This window comes from Nothoprocta perdicaria, unplaced genomic scaffold (genome assembly GCF_003342845.1).
Source record: "Nothoprocta perdicaria isolate Ctin4 unplaced genomic scaffold, notPer1 scaffold_22, whole genome shotgun sequence".
In the NCBI taxonomy this organism is placed as follows: domain Eukaryota; kingdom Metazoa; phylum Chordata; class Aves; order Tinamiformes; family Tinamidae; genus Nothoprocta; species Nothoprocta perdicaria.
The window spans coordinates 5,938,790-5,958,408 of NW_020455415.1; the positions used below are offsets into that span (position 1 = coordinate 5,938,790).

Sequence of the window (19,619 nt, forward strand, 5' to 3'; positions counted from 1 at the left end):
ATAAAGTAAACCCAGGTGATAAGGAAAATCCTGAAAAGACTGGTCTAAAGCAGGGACAAGAAAAATAAAATAAAATAAAATAAAAAGTCAAGCCCTGAGTTGTATAAATACTTATCAGACTCAGTTTACATATTTGCTGCTCATGACGCGTGACAGGTTGATTTAGCTCTGTGTTGCTCTCTGAAACCACAGCTGAGGGGGGTTTCTGTATCCGTCAAACTGGGATTTTCCCTGCTGTGTTCCTCAGCATAAATCACGGAGCTTTGCTTTATTCCATGCTCCTGTGAACCTCTGGGATGGTCTGTTTAAAAAAAAAAAATGATGGGCTTTAGCATGGTCCAGCCTAGCTCCCTTCCGCTCTCATTAAGTCAGTGACAGATGTGTCGTGGTGATGTTATTGCTGCCATAAAATTGGCAGATCACAGGATATGGCTTCAAATGCCAGTGTTTGTACGTGCTGGGACCCAGCGCTGCAAGACACTGCCAGGGAAATGCGTATTGACAGACAGGTGATTTGGTTGAATTGCGACGTATTGAGTAAAGCCTCGTCTTGGGGCAAATAAAATGATATATTCTTGAAGGTAAGAATTTCAGGCACCATAAAACCCTTCCTTCTTTAAAAAGAAAGACCCAATGAGTTAAATGGACTCTGTGTGAAGGTGTTATTTCTTACACACAGCATCTTTTACTTGAAGTCTAGTTAGTTTGGAGAAAAAAATCCTTTCAGGCTATCTCTCTGCTCTTGATCAAACAGTCTATTTTTTTGCAAGGTTTACAGTGACACTGTTCTGTTTTTCCCTCTTTCATTGCCATGTAGGAAACCTACACAAAAATGAGAAGTAGACCATAAAGAAACTGCCTACAAAATGCTGCTATTTTATGTGTCTCACCCTCGAGTCATTTTCAGTGTAGTTCATAGCGGTTGAAGGAAAAATAATGTAAGCAAACAGTGATTGTTTTAAATCTACCTTTAGAGATACTGCAGGGCTAAAGCTTCCACATAAACAAATCTCTCCCCACATTGCTAAGAAGCCTTTCTAAACTACAGCTTAAAAGTTGTCTTTTAATTATTAGTTTTCACTGTGTATCCTATTAATTTTCTTTTTGCCTTTATTTTTTTCCAGTCTTGAGCCTACTAAGCAGATCTTACAAAGCTTGGCTTGCTCAGGATAGCTCATGTCATTCTCCTGGCCTCTTGCCATGACTCATTACCTATGTTTGGGAATATTTCCATCCCCAAGAGAAGTCATTTCTCTTAATAGTAAGATTTCATTGTTTTTATTAATAAAATCTACATTTTAGGCCTAAGCTATTTGACCATGTCCCCTCTGGAGAGGAAATAGGCTGGGACAAGCTCTTGCCTCAAAGAGCCCATTCAGTAAGTCCCTTTTGTTGAATGAATAGAGATTTTTTAAGGCAGAGGCAAAGACAGAATGAAAGACCCTCTTGCACAACCTGACTGTTGAATTTTGGAGATACTCCTTAATACCAGCTTATTTTCTTGCTTTTTTTCTCAGAGCTATAGGAAACAATTTATGTCGGTCCCATCAAAGTGTAGTGGCAGATTTCCCTTTGGAAGACAGAGCTTGTTTCAAACGTCTCTTCAAGTCCTGCATATTCGGAGACTTGGGGCGGACGAGGTGGAGGCCCCTTCGCTTCTCTCCGTTGCAGCTCCCGATAATCCTGCTGACCTCCTGGCACAGCTGCTGGAAGGCTTCGTGGACGCCCTCACAGTTCTCCCGGGCTGACACCTCATAGTAAGTGCCCCCCAGCTCACTGGCCAGCTGGAGTCCTTCTTTGGAGGACACCTGCCTGGCTCGCAGGAGGTCTCCTTTGTTGGCCATCAGGAGCAGGGGGATGTTGGCATTCGGGTGGATCTTGCGGATGTGCTGGTGCAGCGGCCGGATGACTCGGTAGCTCTCGTAGTCTGTGATGGAGTAGACGAACACGAAGCCATCTGCCCAGTAGATTGAGCGGTTTATCTGCTCTTGGCAGCAAATGCTGTCCGTGTCATCCTGCCATCAAAACCAAGAGCAGCGAGATTAGACATCTGAGAATGGGGAGCAGGCAGAACAAACAGTCATACAACTAATCTGAGCTAGAGACAGACACCTCCCTGATTGCTGGGAGATGCATCAGGGACAGCACCAAGGTCCCCTGTGTGTTGAGTGCGTATGAAAGGTAAGCGGTACGGGAAGGGCGAGGGGTTAAAGCCAAGTGATCAAAACTAAAAGAACAGCCCAAATATCGATAACTTTGCATGGGTTAGCTTTGCATTCTGTTGCAATGGATCGGTGTGACAGTAAGCTATCTTTTTACTGTGGATAAAATCATGACTGAAGTGATAAGAACATTAAAAAACCTGCCAACTTGAGCAGGCCCCTCAAGCTACTGCAAGTGAAGGATTGCCCCTCCAAAGCATTTTTCTTAGGGCTTGCCAATACATTGTTCAGTGTCTCCCTGTCCAGGGATTCTCACTGACTGTTAGGGGAAGCCCGGCAGGTTTTATTGCTCTGTAATTCTCCAGCTATTCAGAGTAAAAATACTTTGAAAAAGCAATTTATTACAAAAAAAAAAAAAAAAAGCAATTACTAGACCTGAAAGTGCAGTGAAATCTCCATGTTGATTTGTGGAGCTGGAAGGGGCTTGTGTTAATGTTTTGCTTGTCACATATTTGATCAGTTCCTCACGGCTGCGAATCAGTCCTCTTACTTGCCAGCGTGGGGAACATAAAACTGAACACAGCAATGCTGGGCTTGAAAAGACATGTCTTTGCAAGATGAGGCTGCTTTCAGTTATTCCTTCACTCCTTGTTGTTCATGCTGGCCTGCTACCCAACCAGACAGGGAGATCGCTGCTGCAGTTAGTGCCAGTTTGCTGGGTTTGATAGAGAACTGACGGTTCTGTCAATAGCACAGGCTCTCTGGAGCCTTGTAATTCTTTCCAGATCCACCAAGACACTTCTTGGGGAAGTCAGAGGGAATTAGAGGCTGCTGAGCTTCTCAGGGGACTTTGACATCACGAATACAGAGCCCCAAATTTTGTTATTACTGCTAGTAGTAGCATTGATAAATTCTGTTCTAGAAAACTTTGTCTACTTCAGCTGGACTTAGGACAGGCATTTTAAATCCTCTCGAAAGCCCACTAATATTCATTTATGTTTAATCAAATTATTATTTGCCATCTTAGCTCATTTGTTCAGTAAACAAGTTAGTCAGCTAATTGACAAGAGAAAACTGGAGCCTGTAGAACAGCTCCAGCGTAACAGGCTGGTGAGCGTCTTCCTAAAATAAAACCAGCAGCTTCTCAGATGCTTCACCATCATTAAAACAGTGTTCTATCATGCATGCCTGATGCCAGGTAACCACTTATTCCTAAGGAAGAGAACACCTGGGAAAGCATTAAGAGATTTTATAATGTTTATTTTATCATAGTTTATCATAGGCAAGAGCAGAAAAATAAGGTTTGGTAAAAAGCTAACCATTGTTCAGTGTTAGCTAGGGAAAGTTAAAATAGTAAAACATATATTCCAGTATCTAGGTATGTATGATAAACATATATATGCATATTTATGTACATTTAAAATGTGTAAAATATATTAGTGAAGTTCCTTAACAGTTCATTCCTCCTCCTGCCTTCCAAAAAAATGATCCAAATCACGCATGGAGCAAGGAGGGAGCCCCCCTGCAGCCCTGCTTACAAGGGTGATGAGCGTGAGCTGGAGCCGGGGAACAGAGAGAGAGGAAGGGCCCTCTGCACTGCTGCTGACTAGGCTGTATCCAATCTGTAGCTAATTAGCCACCCTTGGTGTCCCGCTAGCCTCTTTTCACCCACAAACTTCTTTTATGGGTAAAAGGAGCTAATTGCTCTGGCAAGCATTTAAAAATATTTTTAGAGAAGATGTCCATTTAGAGAGGCCTAATGAGCAGGAATTCTCCCTTACTCTGCTAGGCCCACCCAGCAGAGCCATGGATGGATAATCCCCATCGGAATGCTTTATTCGGGACAATCAAAGGATAATGGGCTACATTTTAAATGGAAATCTCCACTGGAGAGCGAATCTGGGAGCACACAGTCGCTTGCCATGTAGAGCTCAAGCGGCAGTGAATCGCCTGACGAAACCAGTTCTCTCTTGGCTTCTGTTTCTCTCTTAAACATGTACATTTCTGGTGTGGCGAGGCTCCCGAGTGCTTCCACATGACTTCCTCCAGAAACCACTGTCCTCGGCCTGCGGATGGCAAACAGCTCTCTCCCCCATAAGGATCCTAGCACAAAATCCAACCCATTCTCAGTCTTCTCTGAGCTCTGTGCAGCAACAATCCCTTCCAGTGGTGGAAGACCCAGCAGTTGTTGCGAACAGAGATGTGAGATAAGATAAGCACAGCTGTGGGATGTGCTGATACAGTGCAGACCTTTGACTGGGACAGAGAGACTGAAGCTCCTCCTAGCTAAATTAAAAATAGTTTCTGACTATGAAAAACCTCAGCTGATGGCATTATTGAATTTTGCAGAGCTCCAGCAACAGCCATGGCACTTCAGGGCACAGTCTAATCAAAACAAGGAAACAGGAAAATAGAATTATATTTGGAGTGAAAGAGGGCATTGAATTCGTCCCCTCCCTCCTTCCTCCGTGGGCTGGAACAGAAAGGGGATTCCCTTTGCTCTGTGTGTATCTGCCATTCCCAATTGTGCCTAATCACCGTCAACAGCTTCTCTTGCCCTGTCCTCTCTAAGCAGGCTGGCATAAAGCCTTTGTGCTAGTAAATCCCTCTGGAATATTTGGAGGGCTTCCATGGCTGCCTTTGTTTGCTTTTCAGTGTCCTGAATGAATGAGGGGTCCTCGTTCTGCCCTGCGCACCCTCGGCAGCAGGGTCAGAGCTTCCTGCCTTCCACTTAAACCCACTTCTGGTCATCAAAAACAATGGAAGTGGTTCGGCATGTAAATTAGGTCTTTAAAAGAGATCTCTTAACTTTGGATCTTGCTTCAAATAATACTTGCAGAGAGGTTTCTAGCCAGCTGTAAAATTTAGAATACCTTAGCAACAATTGAAAGAGGCATATGGTTAAGTGCTGGTACCTGAGAAATAAGGAACGAGTAAAATAATAATAATAATAATAATAATAATAATAATAATAATAATAATAATAATAATGAAGTGCCAAAAAGCACCCCATAAACGCCCTCCTGAAAAGAACATCTTTCTAGAGCAGCCATCCGGGTGCATAGGATGGTCTCAAAGGAGCCAGCTGGGACTCTGGGCAGGTGCGAGTTTTCTGCCACGTGGAGCCAGAAACCATTTGACAGGAAATAAAACAAGCAAGGAGTTGGCAGGAGCAAGCCAGCCTATGGTTTTACTGCTGTTTAGGCTTGGGGTACAGTCATGTATTTGAAATATATTCCTTTTAATTCTGTGCTGCTCTTAAAGAAGCCTGATTTAACCCCTTCAAATACTCAGTTTGGCAGAGCCTTAAATACCCGCCTTTGGCTTCATTTGGGCTTAAGCTCACACTTATTTCTGCTGATAAGGAGTTGCTTACAGATGAAAGCGTTGGCAAAAAAACAAATTGTGTTTTAAAGTACTGATGCATTAATCAGATATTTTACCTCCAGTGAAACAAAAGGTGTATCCTGCACCTGTAGGGAGATCTGTTCCCCATCTATGGTGAACTTCCTTGAATACAAAGCACCTGATGGGAGAGTAAGATTATTAGAGTCAGAGGCTGTAACAGAGAAGAAAGAGTGAAAAAAGTCAAGGTGGAAGTGCTGCAGTCTACACATTTGGGTGTTGAAACCCCCAAAGGTTGGCTAGATTGAATCTGAGTTCTTGATGATCCGAAGGATATTCAGGGTCCAAGTGCTGCTTCAAAATGTCTAGGATCGCCCCAGTTTTTGCAAACTCCTCACTGTTCTGAGTTGGAGTATTATTTTGTTACTGGAGTGCAGGCCAAGTGTCAAAGAAAACTGAAGTTTTAATCTTAGGAAATGGGTATTGTAGTAAGGATAAATGCAGAGCTTCGTGTCCTAACCATTTTTCTTCAGAGCTTAGTACAAGTCACATGGATCTACAAAGAAACGCTCAATCCACAGCTGTTGCATGTGACCTTTTAATGTTGTCCAAATACAATTGTCCCTGCTACTACTAAAACAAAGCGCTTTGACTCAGGCCTGCAGTAAAAATGTCTGCTGGAGAGCGAGGAATTCACATCGCTAGTGACAACAAGGCCATCCCTTTGAAAAATTAACCCCATAAAATTTGGTTGAAGGAAGCAGGTGTTTGTATTTCAATGGAAAAGAAGCTGAGCTCCTAGAAACTTTCACAATATAAGGAAATTTATTATGGCAAAGTTTGCTGCATCTGAATCCAGTACCAAATGTTATTTGGTAGTGACTCTGTGGGGTGATCTAGCCCTTCTGGCATTTTTTTTTCTTTTTTAAAACACACCAGCGCTTAAGCTGGAAGGACAGTACTGTTTTATTGGGAAGATACTGTACCCCTGAACCAAGCCCAGGCAACATAGTATTCCTCCTCTGTAATGCATCATAGAAAAAAAGAACAGGTGCCTCCACTCACTGCCTTAGCTCTGCCTTACACCAAACTTAAGGCAGAGCAGGGTTGAATGATCATAAATACCACCAGCTGCTTCATATTCCTGTATTTTTTTTTTCTTTCTTTGTAGCTTGGGCTTGTAGCTCAAGGGAAAACTCTGGTTTTCCGTGGTGTCTCTGGCAACAACCCACTGCAGAGCTCTGAAGCCTCACTTGATGTACTGTCTCCCATAGAAAAGGTGAGGCAAGAAGAAAGAAATAGTGCAGGCAAACTTCCAGCTTGCATCGGGTCGGCAAGAGGGAGCTGTAAGGAGAAGCTTCCAGGCCGTATTTCATCAGACTGAGATCAAAGGCGTCCTGTACTACCGTCTCCGTCCCTAAGTCGTCATTCTAAATGCAGCAATATCTCCAAAGTAATATCCAAAGCAATCACTGCCTTGAATCTAGTCCTTCCTGGCCCCAAAACGGCAAGACGACCTACGTGTGGGAGGTGCTAGTGGGCATGAGTTCTGCATATGAAGGTCCTTTTTATAACACTGGCCCGCACAGCTGGCACTTTGCATGGAACAAAGGCTATGAATTACACACTTGACATGAACATAGACTTTGAGGTGTCCCTACAGGTCAGGATTAAACAAGAAACAGAAGTAGAAGGAGTTTGTATGGCCGCTTTGCTGATGTCATGGAAAAAAAGCCTCAAGTTTGGCAATCTCCCTTGGCCAAAAAGCCACTGAAAAAAAGGAAGTACACAGAAAAGGTCCCGAGCTGCCTTGTACGTCCCATACACAAAGGGTATCCATATGAAGTTCCCTGAGCCTGCCTTTTAGGATAGGTATGTCTCCAAGCAGCCCTTTTTCTCAGATCCTTTTCCATCACGTTGGAGGAAAAAAAAAATGGTCGAAAGGATCATAAATAATGAGCCCTTGATTTATTGCTTTTGCAGCTCGAGGCTATTAACTGAAAATATGCACCTTATGGACATCTTGCACTGCTTGGCTTCCCTGTAATATGCAGCAATCACAAAGCAGAGCAGATTGGAGCCTTTCAAGCTCTGCAGCAGCGCGGTACAAAGCAGACTCACCAGTGTTGGCTTCGTAGTCCCCAATAAATCTTTTTGTGAGAAAGCGTACAACCAGGGCTGTAAAACAATGAAAAAAATATGGGTCTGTAATGTGAACCAGAATCAATCTTTGAAGAACGCATGTAATACCTTACTGGAAGACTTAGGATATTCGGAAATCAAGTTAATCTTGCTGTTGCTCACATGTTATTCTGCAAACGCCTCTCTCTGCACTCAAAGAAAACAGATTTGGGGCCAGGCTGCAACCTCCTAATGCAGAGTTTTTGGCAAGTTGTGTTATAAAAGGTCTCTTAGATTCAGTTAGGCTACTCAGTGTGGGTCATGGAGAACTGTTTGTTGTGGTTGCAGATACAACAGCCTGACCTTTGGTATGAGATCATTCAGGAAAAAATAACAAAGCAAACTCTTAAAATCCTGACACTAATCCCAACACCAAATTTTAGATGTCTGTGTCACATAAGAAATAAGATTGATGGATCTAATGGCTCTTCCCAGGCTTAAAAATCCCCAGTCGTCCTCGTGAAGCATGTAAGGGATATCTAATCACAGCCCCAAACAAGCTGCGTGCTGCACGCACAGGGGTCACGCTGCAGTGCTCCGTGCCTTCTTTTTTCATCTAAACCAGTGGTGCTTTCAGACACTATGGGATTAGAATATTGTCCTTATTCTTGATTTCTTATAAGACTTGAAATCCCTTCCTGGCAATAGGAACTTATATTTTCTACAGTGTTCTCATCTCAGCAGATCCTGTAATGTCCTGCAAAGCAACGCAGTTAATATCTGAATAAAAGAGCTTTCTTCTGCGAACAGCTCTAGCATAGGCTGCTTTTGTAAAAATATTTTTTCTCCTGATAGGTTCACAGCCTCCCTTTGGTATCCTTAGAGGAAGTAGGCAGTGTAGGTATCTTCAACAAGTTGCTTAAAACTGATGTGAAAATGCAGCCGCAGACAACAAAGCGTTTTCCTGAGTGGAACCTGAGATGAAGTAAAATAAAATCTGGCCTTAATCATTTCTGAAATACAAACCAAAAGAGGAAGCGCTCACTTTATCCTTTAGCCTCCTTTCTTCGCCTCTGCTTTAGGGAATAATAAAGAAAAACACATTTTGCACACTCTTATTTGTCCACAGAGCACAAAGCATTTACTACAGAGAATACAAACCACCCCTCCCATTTGGGGATGTTAAATGATTTGCCCAAAGTGCAGAGAATCACTTGTAACTCCCAAGCCCCCAGCGCGGTGCCGGCGTAACCGCGACCTCGCATTAGAGCTGAGGCTGTAGGAGCAGCCGACTGGATTCCCACGTTATCCAGGGCAACTCCAAACATTTCAGCTGCTGCCGTGAGGAGTGTGCAGAGTCGGAGCTGGGAGCTAGCAGCCAAGGGCATGGGAGTTCACCTGGGCACTTACCGGTCTTGCCAACGCTGCTGCCGCCCAGCACCACGAGCTTGATGATCTTGTTGGGCGCACAGTCCAGCACGGGGTACTCGGGTATGGGAAGCAGGAGGAAGTTAGTGGAGTACTGTGACATAGTATCCTGAGGGATGAGACGCATGCCAGAAGCGAGAGCCGAGCGACCGCCGCGCGGGCTGCGGGAGAAAAGCAGGAGAACGGCCTCTCCGCGCCTTCTCTTGGCTGCGAATCCTGGGATAGAGGAGCCTTCTCATTTCATGCGTGTAGCATTTCTGGGGAATGCCGGAGCGACGGGCCTCCCCTTCCCGAAGCCTCTGGTCGGAGAGCAGCTTTGCAAAGCGCAGGGAGACTTTTTGATCAACCCCCGTGAAAACTGACTCCTCGGTTCGGCAGCCAATCACGAGGGAAGCCAGGACATTCCTCCGGCTGGGCACGGCGCGGGTGCCTCCTGCGCCGCGCTCCCCGCTTCATCCACAGTGCTCCCCGCTTTCCCCGCAACGCTCCCCGCTTCATCCACAGTGCTCCCCGCTTTACCCGCAACGCTCCCCGCTTCCCCCGCAACGCTCCCCGCTTCATCCGCAGCGCTCCCCGCTTTCCCCGCAGCGCTCCCTGCTTCATCCACAGTGCTCCCCGCTTCATCCACAGTGCTCCCCGCTTTACCCGCAACGCTCCCCGCTTTACCCGCAGCGCTCCCCGCTTTCCCCGCAGTGCTCCCCGCTTCATCCGCAGTGCTCCCCGCTTTCCCCGCAGTGCTCCCCGCTTCATCCGCAGCGCTCCCCGCTTTCCCCGCAGTGCTCCCCGCTTCATCCGCAGCGCTCCCCGCTTTCCCCGCAGTGCTCCCTGCTTCATCCGCAGCGCTCCCCGCTTTCCCCACAGCGCTCCCCGCTTCATCCGCAGCGCTCCCTGCTTCATCCACAGCGCTCCCCGCTTTCCCTGCAGCGCTCCCCGCTTTACCCGCCCCGCCGCCTCATTCACAGGCTCTTTGCTCGACCCTTGTCACAGGAGGCTTTGCACTCGTCCAGGGCCCTGCTCTGGCACTGCTTGGATAATGCTGACCTGTAGCTCCTGCAGCCCATGGGACCCTGCATGAAAACACACACATAGTTTCCCCCCAATTCTCACACAGCTGTGAATGATCCCAAACTGAGCACTTTATGCCCTCTGAGATACATTTTGTGCCTTCTTTTAGATGTGTTCGTCATCTTAACAGGCCACCGGAGCAAGAGACAGCAGCAGGTTGGGGCGCTCTTGGTCCTCTTAACATGGAAAAGTAAATTTAGTGCTGGTGACAGACTCAGGAAGGACTCACTATCCCTCCCGTGGTGCAAGTGAGACACGGGCTGCAGAATGAGCGACTGTGCCAGGAAAACACAGAGCGGGGACACCAAGGGCAAGTGCCACCACAGCTAATCTGCCCGTGGACGATGGAGACCTGGCTGGGCAGCCTCTTCCTGTCTTCCGCACGCTCCCACCAGGTGCCCGGCTGCTCCAAAAAGGCTTTTTCTGCTCAGCTGCTTCCATGCAGCTGCTTTTACTCATTGCATGGTCCATGAGTTCTCCCGTGGAGGTTTTCGAGCCCAGAGGCTCGAAAATAAAAATATTCTATACAAGCAAAGATATTCCCGAAAGGATGCTGATTTCCTGACTTGTTCCAATGAGAGCCAATGCGCTTGACAGAAGCAGGAGTAAAAGTCCTTTTGGCAGCCATATGTTTTACCATGTTTTACCCTTGCTGAGGAACACCAGAAGGATGTCAAGGAAGCTTGCAGATGAGCTTGGATATAGAGAAATGGAAGGTAAAGCTGCTAGAGAGAAATAATTTACAGTGATGCTCAATTTGGCAGTGGTGCTGTAGTTTGCCAAAGAGATCTTGAGGTCATCATTAGTAAAAATTATCAGCTCAACACGCAGCAGCACCAGAAGAGCCAACTAAATGTTGGGTATCGTCTCCATCGTGTGGAGAGCAGGACAGAGGGTGTCCTTCTGCTTGGACATGATGCACTGTGAGAAGGTACGGAGCGGGGCAACTAAATTCATCGAGCGGATTGAGGATTCGCTCCGCAAGGGGAGGCTCCATGAGCTCTTCGCCGTGTGCCTGCACGGATGCTGGTGCCGATGCAGGAGAGGAGAAGTGTGGGGGCAGGAATGAAGGACTCGCCGTGGAGGAAACCTCCAACTGCTGCTTTTGGCAGCTGGGAGGGCTGCTGGTTGCTTAAGGCAACTGTGAGGGCTCCGGCTTGGACTGAATCCTGGAAGCTGAGCACTCAGTGCTCATTCCTCTTCCATCTGAATTTCTTCAATCTAAATTTCTCTCACACAGGCCCAGTCTTCTTGTGTAACCTAACCAGAGTTTTTCCACTAGCTACAGAAATCTCTTCCCAGAGAGAATGTTTTTTAATACTAGAAAACACCTTCCACCCCAGTATATTCTGCAGAAGTTTTAAATAAGTTCTCCAGGGTCTTGTCTTTTTATTTTTCCTTCTCAAGAGTCATGACTCTGAAGGAATTCTTTTCAGATGCACAATAAAAGCCAGCGGCTCTCTAATCTGATCTTTATCTGATTTTCTAAATCATCTAATTATCTTTCCACTGAGTAAAACCGTGCAGAAGGATTCACACTATTTGGGGCTGTATAATCCTTGGCGTGAAGAATAAGAATTGTTTTTAAAAGAGATTTTTATTGTTTGTGTACAATGGACTTATATTTAGATGTAAAAAGAGAGCATGTTTTTAATTCAAATGCTCTTGGAAAAACAATAGCTTAAATTAAAAGGATGAATGTTTGTAGAACTCGAGAGCAAGTTGGAAAACATTTGGATAATGCTGGTGGCTTCGTTGGGTTGCCCTATGCTAAGATATATCCCTGTGCGCGTGCCAGGGGAATGATGCTACGTCCACACCAAATTTCTTACACATTTATTTATGAGTCTGAGTTATTTTTTTGCTTAAAAAAGAAAAAAGCTAAATGGCTTTTAGATTTTCTATTTTTATTGCTCTTGGAGGTTGAAGTGCTCTGAAAATAACAAATTTTTGCAGGCACTAGAGGTTTTCCTATGAGAATGTCAAGCGGCGTTTGAGGGAGTTGCAACTCGTGCACTTCGCAGGGAGCTGGCAGGGTCCCCCCAAGACACCCCCGGGCGCGGGGCCGGCGCTGCCTCGCTCCCTGCCCCTCACGCCACCCCAAACCCCGCGTTTCTGCCCCAAACCGGGGCGGGCTGGCGGCGGGGGGGCCGGGCGGCGCCGGGGGCCGGGGGGGGGGCCCCCGGAGCCCGGGGGGGCGGGGGGGGCCGGGCGGCGGGGCGGCCCGGTGCGGCGCGGCGCGGGGCGCAGCCGGCGCCGTTTGGGCGCCGCACCGGCGCGGCGCGGCGCCGTGAGGCGGCTGCGCGGCTGGCGCTGTCAGTTGCTCGCAACATGGCGGCGGCGGCGGCGGCGGGCGGCGCGGCGGCGCCATGGACGTGCTCATGACGGTGCGCAGGCTCGCCTCCATCTGTACCATGGTGAGCAGCGCGGCCGCGGGCCCGGGGCCGCTGCCAGCGCCGGGAACCGCGGGGGCACCGCGCCCGACACGGCACCGGCGGGACACTGGGGTGTGTGGGGGGAGGAGAGCGTTGGAACCGTCGCTATCCTTACATATATAACCGTGTGTGTGTAAGCACTTGTGCGCGCTTTCCAGCGCAGTTTGCTGTGGTTGCGGTGGTGCTCGAGCCGTGTTGCACTCAGGCTGGTGTGTAAATGCGCCGCGGTGTCCCCACGGGCTCCCGTGGCACCGGTACCGGCCGCCCCGCCTCTGCGTGCCCCGTAACCGCCGGGTTTTAACGACGCTACGTGGCCCGGTGAGGAGCACGGCGCCCCGTCCACGCCGCAGCACGGCGGGGGATAAAATCTCTCCTCCCGTGGCGCCGGGGTGGCTTGTGACGCTTCACGGGGACGCTTAGTACCGCATCGGAGCAGGAATGAGAGCTGCATTTCCAGAGCCCTCCCTGGGACCCGGCGGAGGCGTTCAGGGTGTTCAGCCCTAGTGCTCGGTAGCCAAGTATCTTGATAACCCTTCTCTGCGTGGCCAGAGTGAAGTTCCCACCTCATCTGAGGAATCCTGTGGGAGCCAGGTGGGAGGCAGCAGTGTCCCAAGTGTCCCTTGGGTACCAGCTTGCAGGTCTGTGTGCGGGTGTGCGGCTTTGTGCCTTGTTATATGTGTTTAAATACATTTAGGTACTGGGGACTGACTGCTGGTTTTGATCCACTTGACATCCAGACAGAAAGAGCTGCGCTGGTGCTGTACAAAGCTGAGTGTTTGGAGTTTCATAGTAATACTTCTTTAAAACAGGTATTTCTTGTTACAGAAATGATAGCTGGTGTTACAGGATCGAGTCAAATACTGCAGAAAACTCTTTGGAGCTACAGAATTCACTGATCTCCCTAGATTTTTCAAATGAAATATCTTTAATCCACCATGATCAATACAGGTGAAATTAAGGTCACGAGAAGGATCTGGAGCATGACTTGGAGTTCCCTACCCCAGGGGCAGGCGATTGACTCAATCCCATGTAATATTTTGGATGCATTCCTGACATCAGCTGACTGAGCCTTGGATTAAGAGGGCAAACATCAGGCAGTGCTTTTTCCTACGGGTGCATCGCCGAATTTGAATGCAGTCATTCCAGTGTTTCATTGATTGTTTTTAGAAACCTTAGGCTTATTCTGTATTAAGTTAATTTCCACTCTTGTGCTTATCTTAATTTGGTTTGGGAAGCTGGAAGCCAAGGAGATACTTGTACCAAATTACTGTCCATTCTGAAGTACTATTTTCTCCAAGAGGAGGTTTTAACAATTATATTCTCAGCATGCTGCAGCTTTGGGAGGCAGAATGTGCCTCCTGCTCTCTCTTCAAGAGAAGCTATTGTTTCATTTCCCTGCAGAGAGAAAGTGTCATGCAGTGCTGCTAACAGGAGATAACTGTGCCTCTCTCTCCCGGAGAACCTTGCTTCCAGCTGCATCGTGCGTCCCCTTCATCAGATGCTAGGGAATTTGTCAGGATCGGCGTTGCAGCTGTATGTACAGGTTGGCTAAACACACAGGCAAGTTCACTCTGTTTTTTTCTTCAGCCAGCACAGGAAATTTAAGATGCTAGGTGTTATTTTTGAAAAATTGGATCAGCTTGTTTGTATCTACTTGAGTTAGCATCTAGAATAAAAATATTGTTTACTTTGTCATAATGTGAAAAAGCTAAGCTTTCTAAGTCTACTTGGGAAACTGTTTTCTTCAGAGTTATACTAATACGTAATGCTTGCACAGTACTTTGCATATCTTTAGTAAAATACACAATTTTAATTTTTCTAGTCATCATCTGCGTTTCAAACTGGGAAATTGAAACACAAGGTAATGACACTGCCCGACTCCTATGTTGGTCAAGTCAGCAGTGAAAGGACTGGGGTTCCTGCCTTTCCATCTCCCAGTTACTCCCATATTCTGCATTGTTTCCCTAAAAATTAAATTCAACGCTGTTACTACATTACTGCTTAGTAACGAATTCAAACTTCTATGAGATCCTCTCGCTAGGATAACTTCCAGGTTTTTGTAGTGTGGATCATTCCTCCCGGGCCTTGCGATTGTTGCATTTCCTGTCTGCCAGCACCATCCCTTTTATTTTTGTTTGCAATTGCTCAACATCCATGTGGCAGCCATAGTGTTGCGATGGTTGGGAGCTCGTAGGAAAATACATGTTAATTTGAATGTGATTCATTGTGAATGAATCCTCCTCACATTGTGAGTGTGAGGAGACTGGCCCTGTGTGACAAGGCATGTCCATAGCCAAAAGCTAGCAACTGGAGTTTGCTTCTTTGCTGTGTCCCTCTGGCTTAATTTTGCTCCCCTTGTGTTTATCTTGTTGGCCAGGAGCTTTCCTTTTCTTTCTGGAAGCAACTACAAAATTAACTAGAGGCTGAAGTGGGAAGAAGTCTTGAGGCTGTTTTATTTACCCCTGCCCCTTTAGCTTCATGATGAGCGCTTAGCTCCATTGCAAAAAATGTGTAAAACCCAGTAGCTCTTTCGTTCTGCGGCTTGTGCTGGTCCGGAGAGATCCCTGCTCTGTTGTGTGAACCCGGAGGTGCTGCAGACCTGGAGCCCTCTGGGCTGTGACAGCCAGTTGTAGGACTGAGCTTGAATCCAGAAGTCTGAGTCCAGAGTCATCTTGTTGTTGTTGCATTAACAATAACTTTTTTTCACATTTAAGGAAGCAAAACGAACACTTGTGTAGAAGGAATTGAAAAATGTAGAGCTGGTGTTTTCCTTCCTCAGACTGCTCATTTGGTGAGAAGTTGGCAGAAAGGTGTTTGCAGAACTGCTCGTATTTCTTGATGAACTAATTAGGGACACTTCCCATCAGATCCCTGTCTCGTTTGCTAAACCAGCAAGACATGCCTAAAGAGCTCCAATCCAGTCTACAAATTAGTGGTAGTCCTATTCTGCTGCTCTGATTCAGGGCAGCGTGGATATAATTATTAACTTCAGTGGTAGCAAAGAGATGACGGAATCATTTGTACCTAATACATTTCCATTTGCTAGTTGAATCATTTACATTATTCAGTTCCAGCAGGACTTTCATGTCACTGGTGTAGTATGTTTATCTTCACTGTTGTTTCACCTACCTTTTTAGAACTTTGTTTAAGCTTCGCTAGTAAAATAACATTGGATGAACAGCAGGCAAGTCTCTTGAGCTTTTTTCTATTTTTTCTATTTTTTTTTTTTAATATTATGCAGGATTTTCAAGCTACCACCTGACTCAGTTTTTGGGTTGTCTCTCTTTGGATCTGAAGTTATCAGTAAAGTTGAAGAGTTCATACCTTCATGTAGTTCTTGTGTCAGGGAATACTGAGGCAACTATAAGACATAAATGATTAATTTTTTTGAAAATAGCTATTATGTACATCTTGTACATGGATTTCTATTAAATAAAATAAGTAGGTTTCAGTATTTACTCTTACAGGTGTCAATTTGGGAGTTACCTAGACTTGTTGCCAGAGTCAGGACTGCACTGTACATCGTCATGTTTTGTTCCCTGTATTGTGTTTTATATTTTCAGCTCCTCCTCCGGTAATTTGTCCACTTGGCCTCTCACATCTGTGTGTCTGTCACAGCTCTGTCTATGCTTAGATATGTGCAGTGTCACAGGATCAAATGAGAGATACCAAGGGTGGGGAGAAGCCTTGCAGGGCTCTTCTCAGGTAGAAGTGGTTACGAAATTTTGGAGAGATTGGCCGAGAAGACCAAGATAGCACCACATTTCAAAAGTCAAGATTCTAATCAGTAGTTCTGTTCTCCCTACCCTTAATCCAGCATCCTTCCTATATGACCTCAAGCCTACCTGCATAGTCTAATTTCAAAGAGCAGAAAATTACAGATTTCCCCAAATGTGTATTTCCTCCTGTGCTGCGGTAAATAAGGCCTAGGTCTCGTGGACCTGGCACGGCTAGCTCCTCATTGAATAAGCATTTGCATGCAACAGTTTATAAAGCATTCTGCATTTAAAAATGCTTTAATTGGAACTGTATTTCAGATTTGAAATACTCGGTGGTACTGACTTTATTTTGAAATGCTGTTGTGTTGCATCACTGCAGTCCCTGTGGTGTTGGTAGCAACCTGAGCGCTCTGTGCACTTTCCTCTCTGTTGAAGAGTCAGCAGACATGGTCGTTCCTGCACACAGAACATGCAGTGCAAATTGGGCAGATTTTCTAGTATTTAAAAGCGTGGAGTCTTGGGAAGTCCATGACATCGCACTGCCTGCTCCTCTCAAGATTATGTTTGTTCTGCCTGCATAAGCACACGGAGTGCAGGAATCCAAAGTTCAATTTACCATAATTTGCTCTGCCTGGAGTCACAGCCCGCCTGGATCCCTGCAAAGGAATCATTTCAAAGCCTAAGTCATAGGGTGGGATTGCCAAGATGACAGAGCTTTTTATCGGCCTGCAGTGCTGTGCACAACTAAGACATTTTAAAAGATAGGAATTTAGCATCTAATTCTGAGGTTTAAAAAATCTTGGCTGTGTGTTTTATAAACTATTTTAGAAATACAACCCCTGTTCTGCTCCCTTTCACGCTCTGCCACATGGTCATCTTAATGTTGCTGAACCGGGGCCAATTATCACAGCTCCTGTAGTGAAGCAAATGTAGGCAGACCTGATTCAGGTTTCTTCCCCGACAGGTTTGAAGTAGCCCTGGCTTGCCCTATTTGGTTTGATTATGTTGTTGTTGGCTTTTTGCAACCATTATTTAGGCAGGCTGGATATTTAACCAGTTTTTGTATTTGCAGGCACTGCATGATAGTGTCATTGGGCCTCTCTGCCCAACTGGAAAGCCATTTTCCAGCTTCTTTTCAAATGCTCAATCTTTTCTCTTTTTTCTTTCTCATTTATTTTAAAAAATAAAAAGCCAAATGAATAGCTAGAGAGAGACTCCAGGAAAACTTGTACACCTGGTACATGATGTATGCTGAAATCTCTCCTAGACCTCATTCCTATTTTTGCAGAACAACGTTGTTCCTTAGGGAAGTGTCTCAGTGGGAATAAACTGGTTCCAGTCCAAAAGCTGAGGTGGTTTAGAGCTGTGCTTAACCTAAGGTATTATCAGGTGCTTTTATTTCACCAGGCTATTACACCAGCAGTCACGCTGCGAGCCTCTGAGTGTGCATGCAGCTGTAATAAAAGTTTAGAAATATCCTAAGTTGCAATGCCTTAATTACTTTATTGGAGCTGAACTGTATTAATTGTAATGGGAGCAGGATACAAGGCTTGGAGAAAAAGCTTGTAATGCTGAAACAAATACTTTGCACTGAGCTAAAAACTGGCAAGTCATTTCCCTTTGCAGAAAGGCTGCGGTGTGAGATTTCCATGGACTATATGGAGTTGGGAAGGGAGAGCATTTTAACTTAACTAATTTATCTTTAGTTCTTTAAAAGTAGTCTGATGACAAAATTAATCTTGCATATATTTTAGATAAGACTAAAGGAAACAACACTTTATACAGTATTCATTTAAGTTTTTTTTGAAACTAAAGCAGTGATATATGAACTGATGGTTTCAATAATTTATTCTCTGAAAATATCCTATCTATAAATAAACTGTAAATGGAGTATATAAAATGATGGCATCCCCAAAATAAACACAGTGACTTAACCAAATTTGTCATAGATTTTGTTAGCTTCATTAATATTAAAAATGAAGCAAATAGCAAGTTCCAGGTTGTAATTTTGCAAAATAGGAGAAGGGCTTCGCAGTTCTCCTTCTTTTCTTTCCATGTTCTTCAAGCCTCTTGTTCTTCAGCAACTGCCTCCTTGCTGTAAAAATCTCTAGTAACGTTTAGGTATCTGTAACTTGCCACATGCTTTTTAATGAAGTAGACAGATCATTAGGATTTTATCCTATTCTGCTGAGCTAGTAATGGAGCTGTCTATAAATCCATTGATAATCTGCTCTTACACAGATTTGCTTGTACAATTTCAAGAACACTATGTAATTAGAGCATGCCAGAAATAATTCCTGCACTGGAGCAGCATTTAATGAGTTTCTCAGTGGGTATATTTTTCTTTGCTTGCTGTTCTATTTCTTTTGCTGTAGTTTCTTGTTGTTTTATTAAAGGACTTTTCCGACCTGTCCCATACATCTGCCATGTGTCCATTTGTATAATTTAGAAGATATATCCAATTTCTAATAGTGAGCAGGCTGTGCTAATAACCCGAGACGCTCCAGCATGCAGGCAGAGCTGGTGTGAAGTTGGCACCCTCCAAAACGTGCGGGGCTGCTGGTTCCAACTTCCTGTGTGCTTAGTTAGGGACTCCCTTAGCACAAGGAAGTGCGGCAACCTGTTCCTGGCCCAAACCTCGGGGCTCTGGCAAAGGTGCCTGTGGGGTCTTCCCACTCATATCCTTTCCCTGGTTGCAGGTCATGCGTGGATTATTTTTATTTTTTTCCCCCCTCATTTCATAGCTTCAGTGCTTCTGCACTCGAGCAGCAGGACCGAGTTGACCTGATTGTTTTTGACAAGGGTTCAGAGTAGCAGCAGCGATAGCGACCCAGCCGTGCGCTGATTTTGATCCCTTTTCTCAGTGCAGCTATGGCAGCAGCTGCTTGTGCGCTGCTGGCAGCTGACAAAGAGAGCTCAGCTCTGCTTCTACAACCCTCCTCGTCTCCGTAGCCACAAAATGTAGGGATTATCAGTGGAAGCTGGGATTTGTCAGAGTAGGAATGTTAATTTTGACAAAATGGTTATTCACTAATAATACTTGTTCATTCTTGTCCAAGTTTTGTGGTGGGCACGGAATCCTCTAAAATTTGCTGAAACTTTGTGGTGCTGAAAAAGGAAGAGGGAGCTGTAATTTTAAGCTAGACCCGTGTGGATGCTGGACATGTGAATGGGTCTCACCAGCAGACTGGAGTTCACACCCTGCGCTGCACTGTTGTCTTCAGTTGCTGCCAGCTGTTCGTCAAGGCATCAGAACTCCTTGGGTCTGGACCCTCTTGTAATTCCTACTGTAAAGCTGCTCATACTCGATGGAGAGAAAAGCCTTAACTTATATTCACCTTCCA

At 45.6% G+C, this 19,619-nt stretch overlaps 2 protein-coding genes across 4 annotated transcripts in view; one reads left to right on the plus strand and one right to left on the minus strand.

The window, feature by feature from the left end:
- Positions 1-926: 926 nt before the first annotated feature.
- Positions 927-9,368, minus strand: LOC112947099 (ras-like protein family member 11A-like). The gene is made up of 4 exons (XM_026039114.1): positions 9,039-9,368; positions 7,629-7,685; positions 5,606-5,688; positions 927-2,015 (listed from the first exon to the last, which is right to left on the minus strand). The coding sequence occupies exons 1-4, from the start codon at positions 9,181-9,183 to the stop codon at positions 1,548-1,550; spliced, it is 753 nt and encodes a 250-aa protein (XP_025894899.1). The 5' UTR covers positions 9,184-9,368; the 3' UTR covers positions 927-1,547.
- Positions 1,741-19,619, plus strand: part of LOC112947098 (ubiquitin carboxyl-terminal hydrolase 12-like) — a 36,519-nt gene continuing 18,640 nt past the window's right edge. The window contains exon 1 of one of the 3 annotated variants that reach the window (XM_026039112.1): positions 1,741-1,757. Coding sequence is in view for 1 of the 3 variants with exons in the window: in XM_026039110.1 (XP_025894895.1) it covers positions 12,491-12,538 (48 nt within the window). In the remaining 2 variants the exon portion in view is untranslated. Of the gene's footprint in view, positions 1,758-12,445; positions 12,539-19,619 lie in introns of those variants that run through there. The other 2 variants (XM_026039111.1, XM_026039110.1) reach the window with 2 other exon arrangements.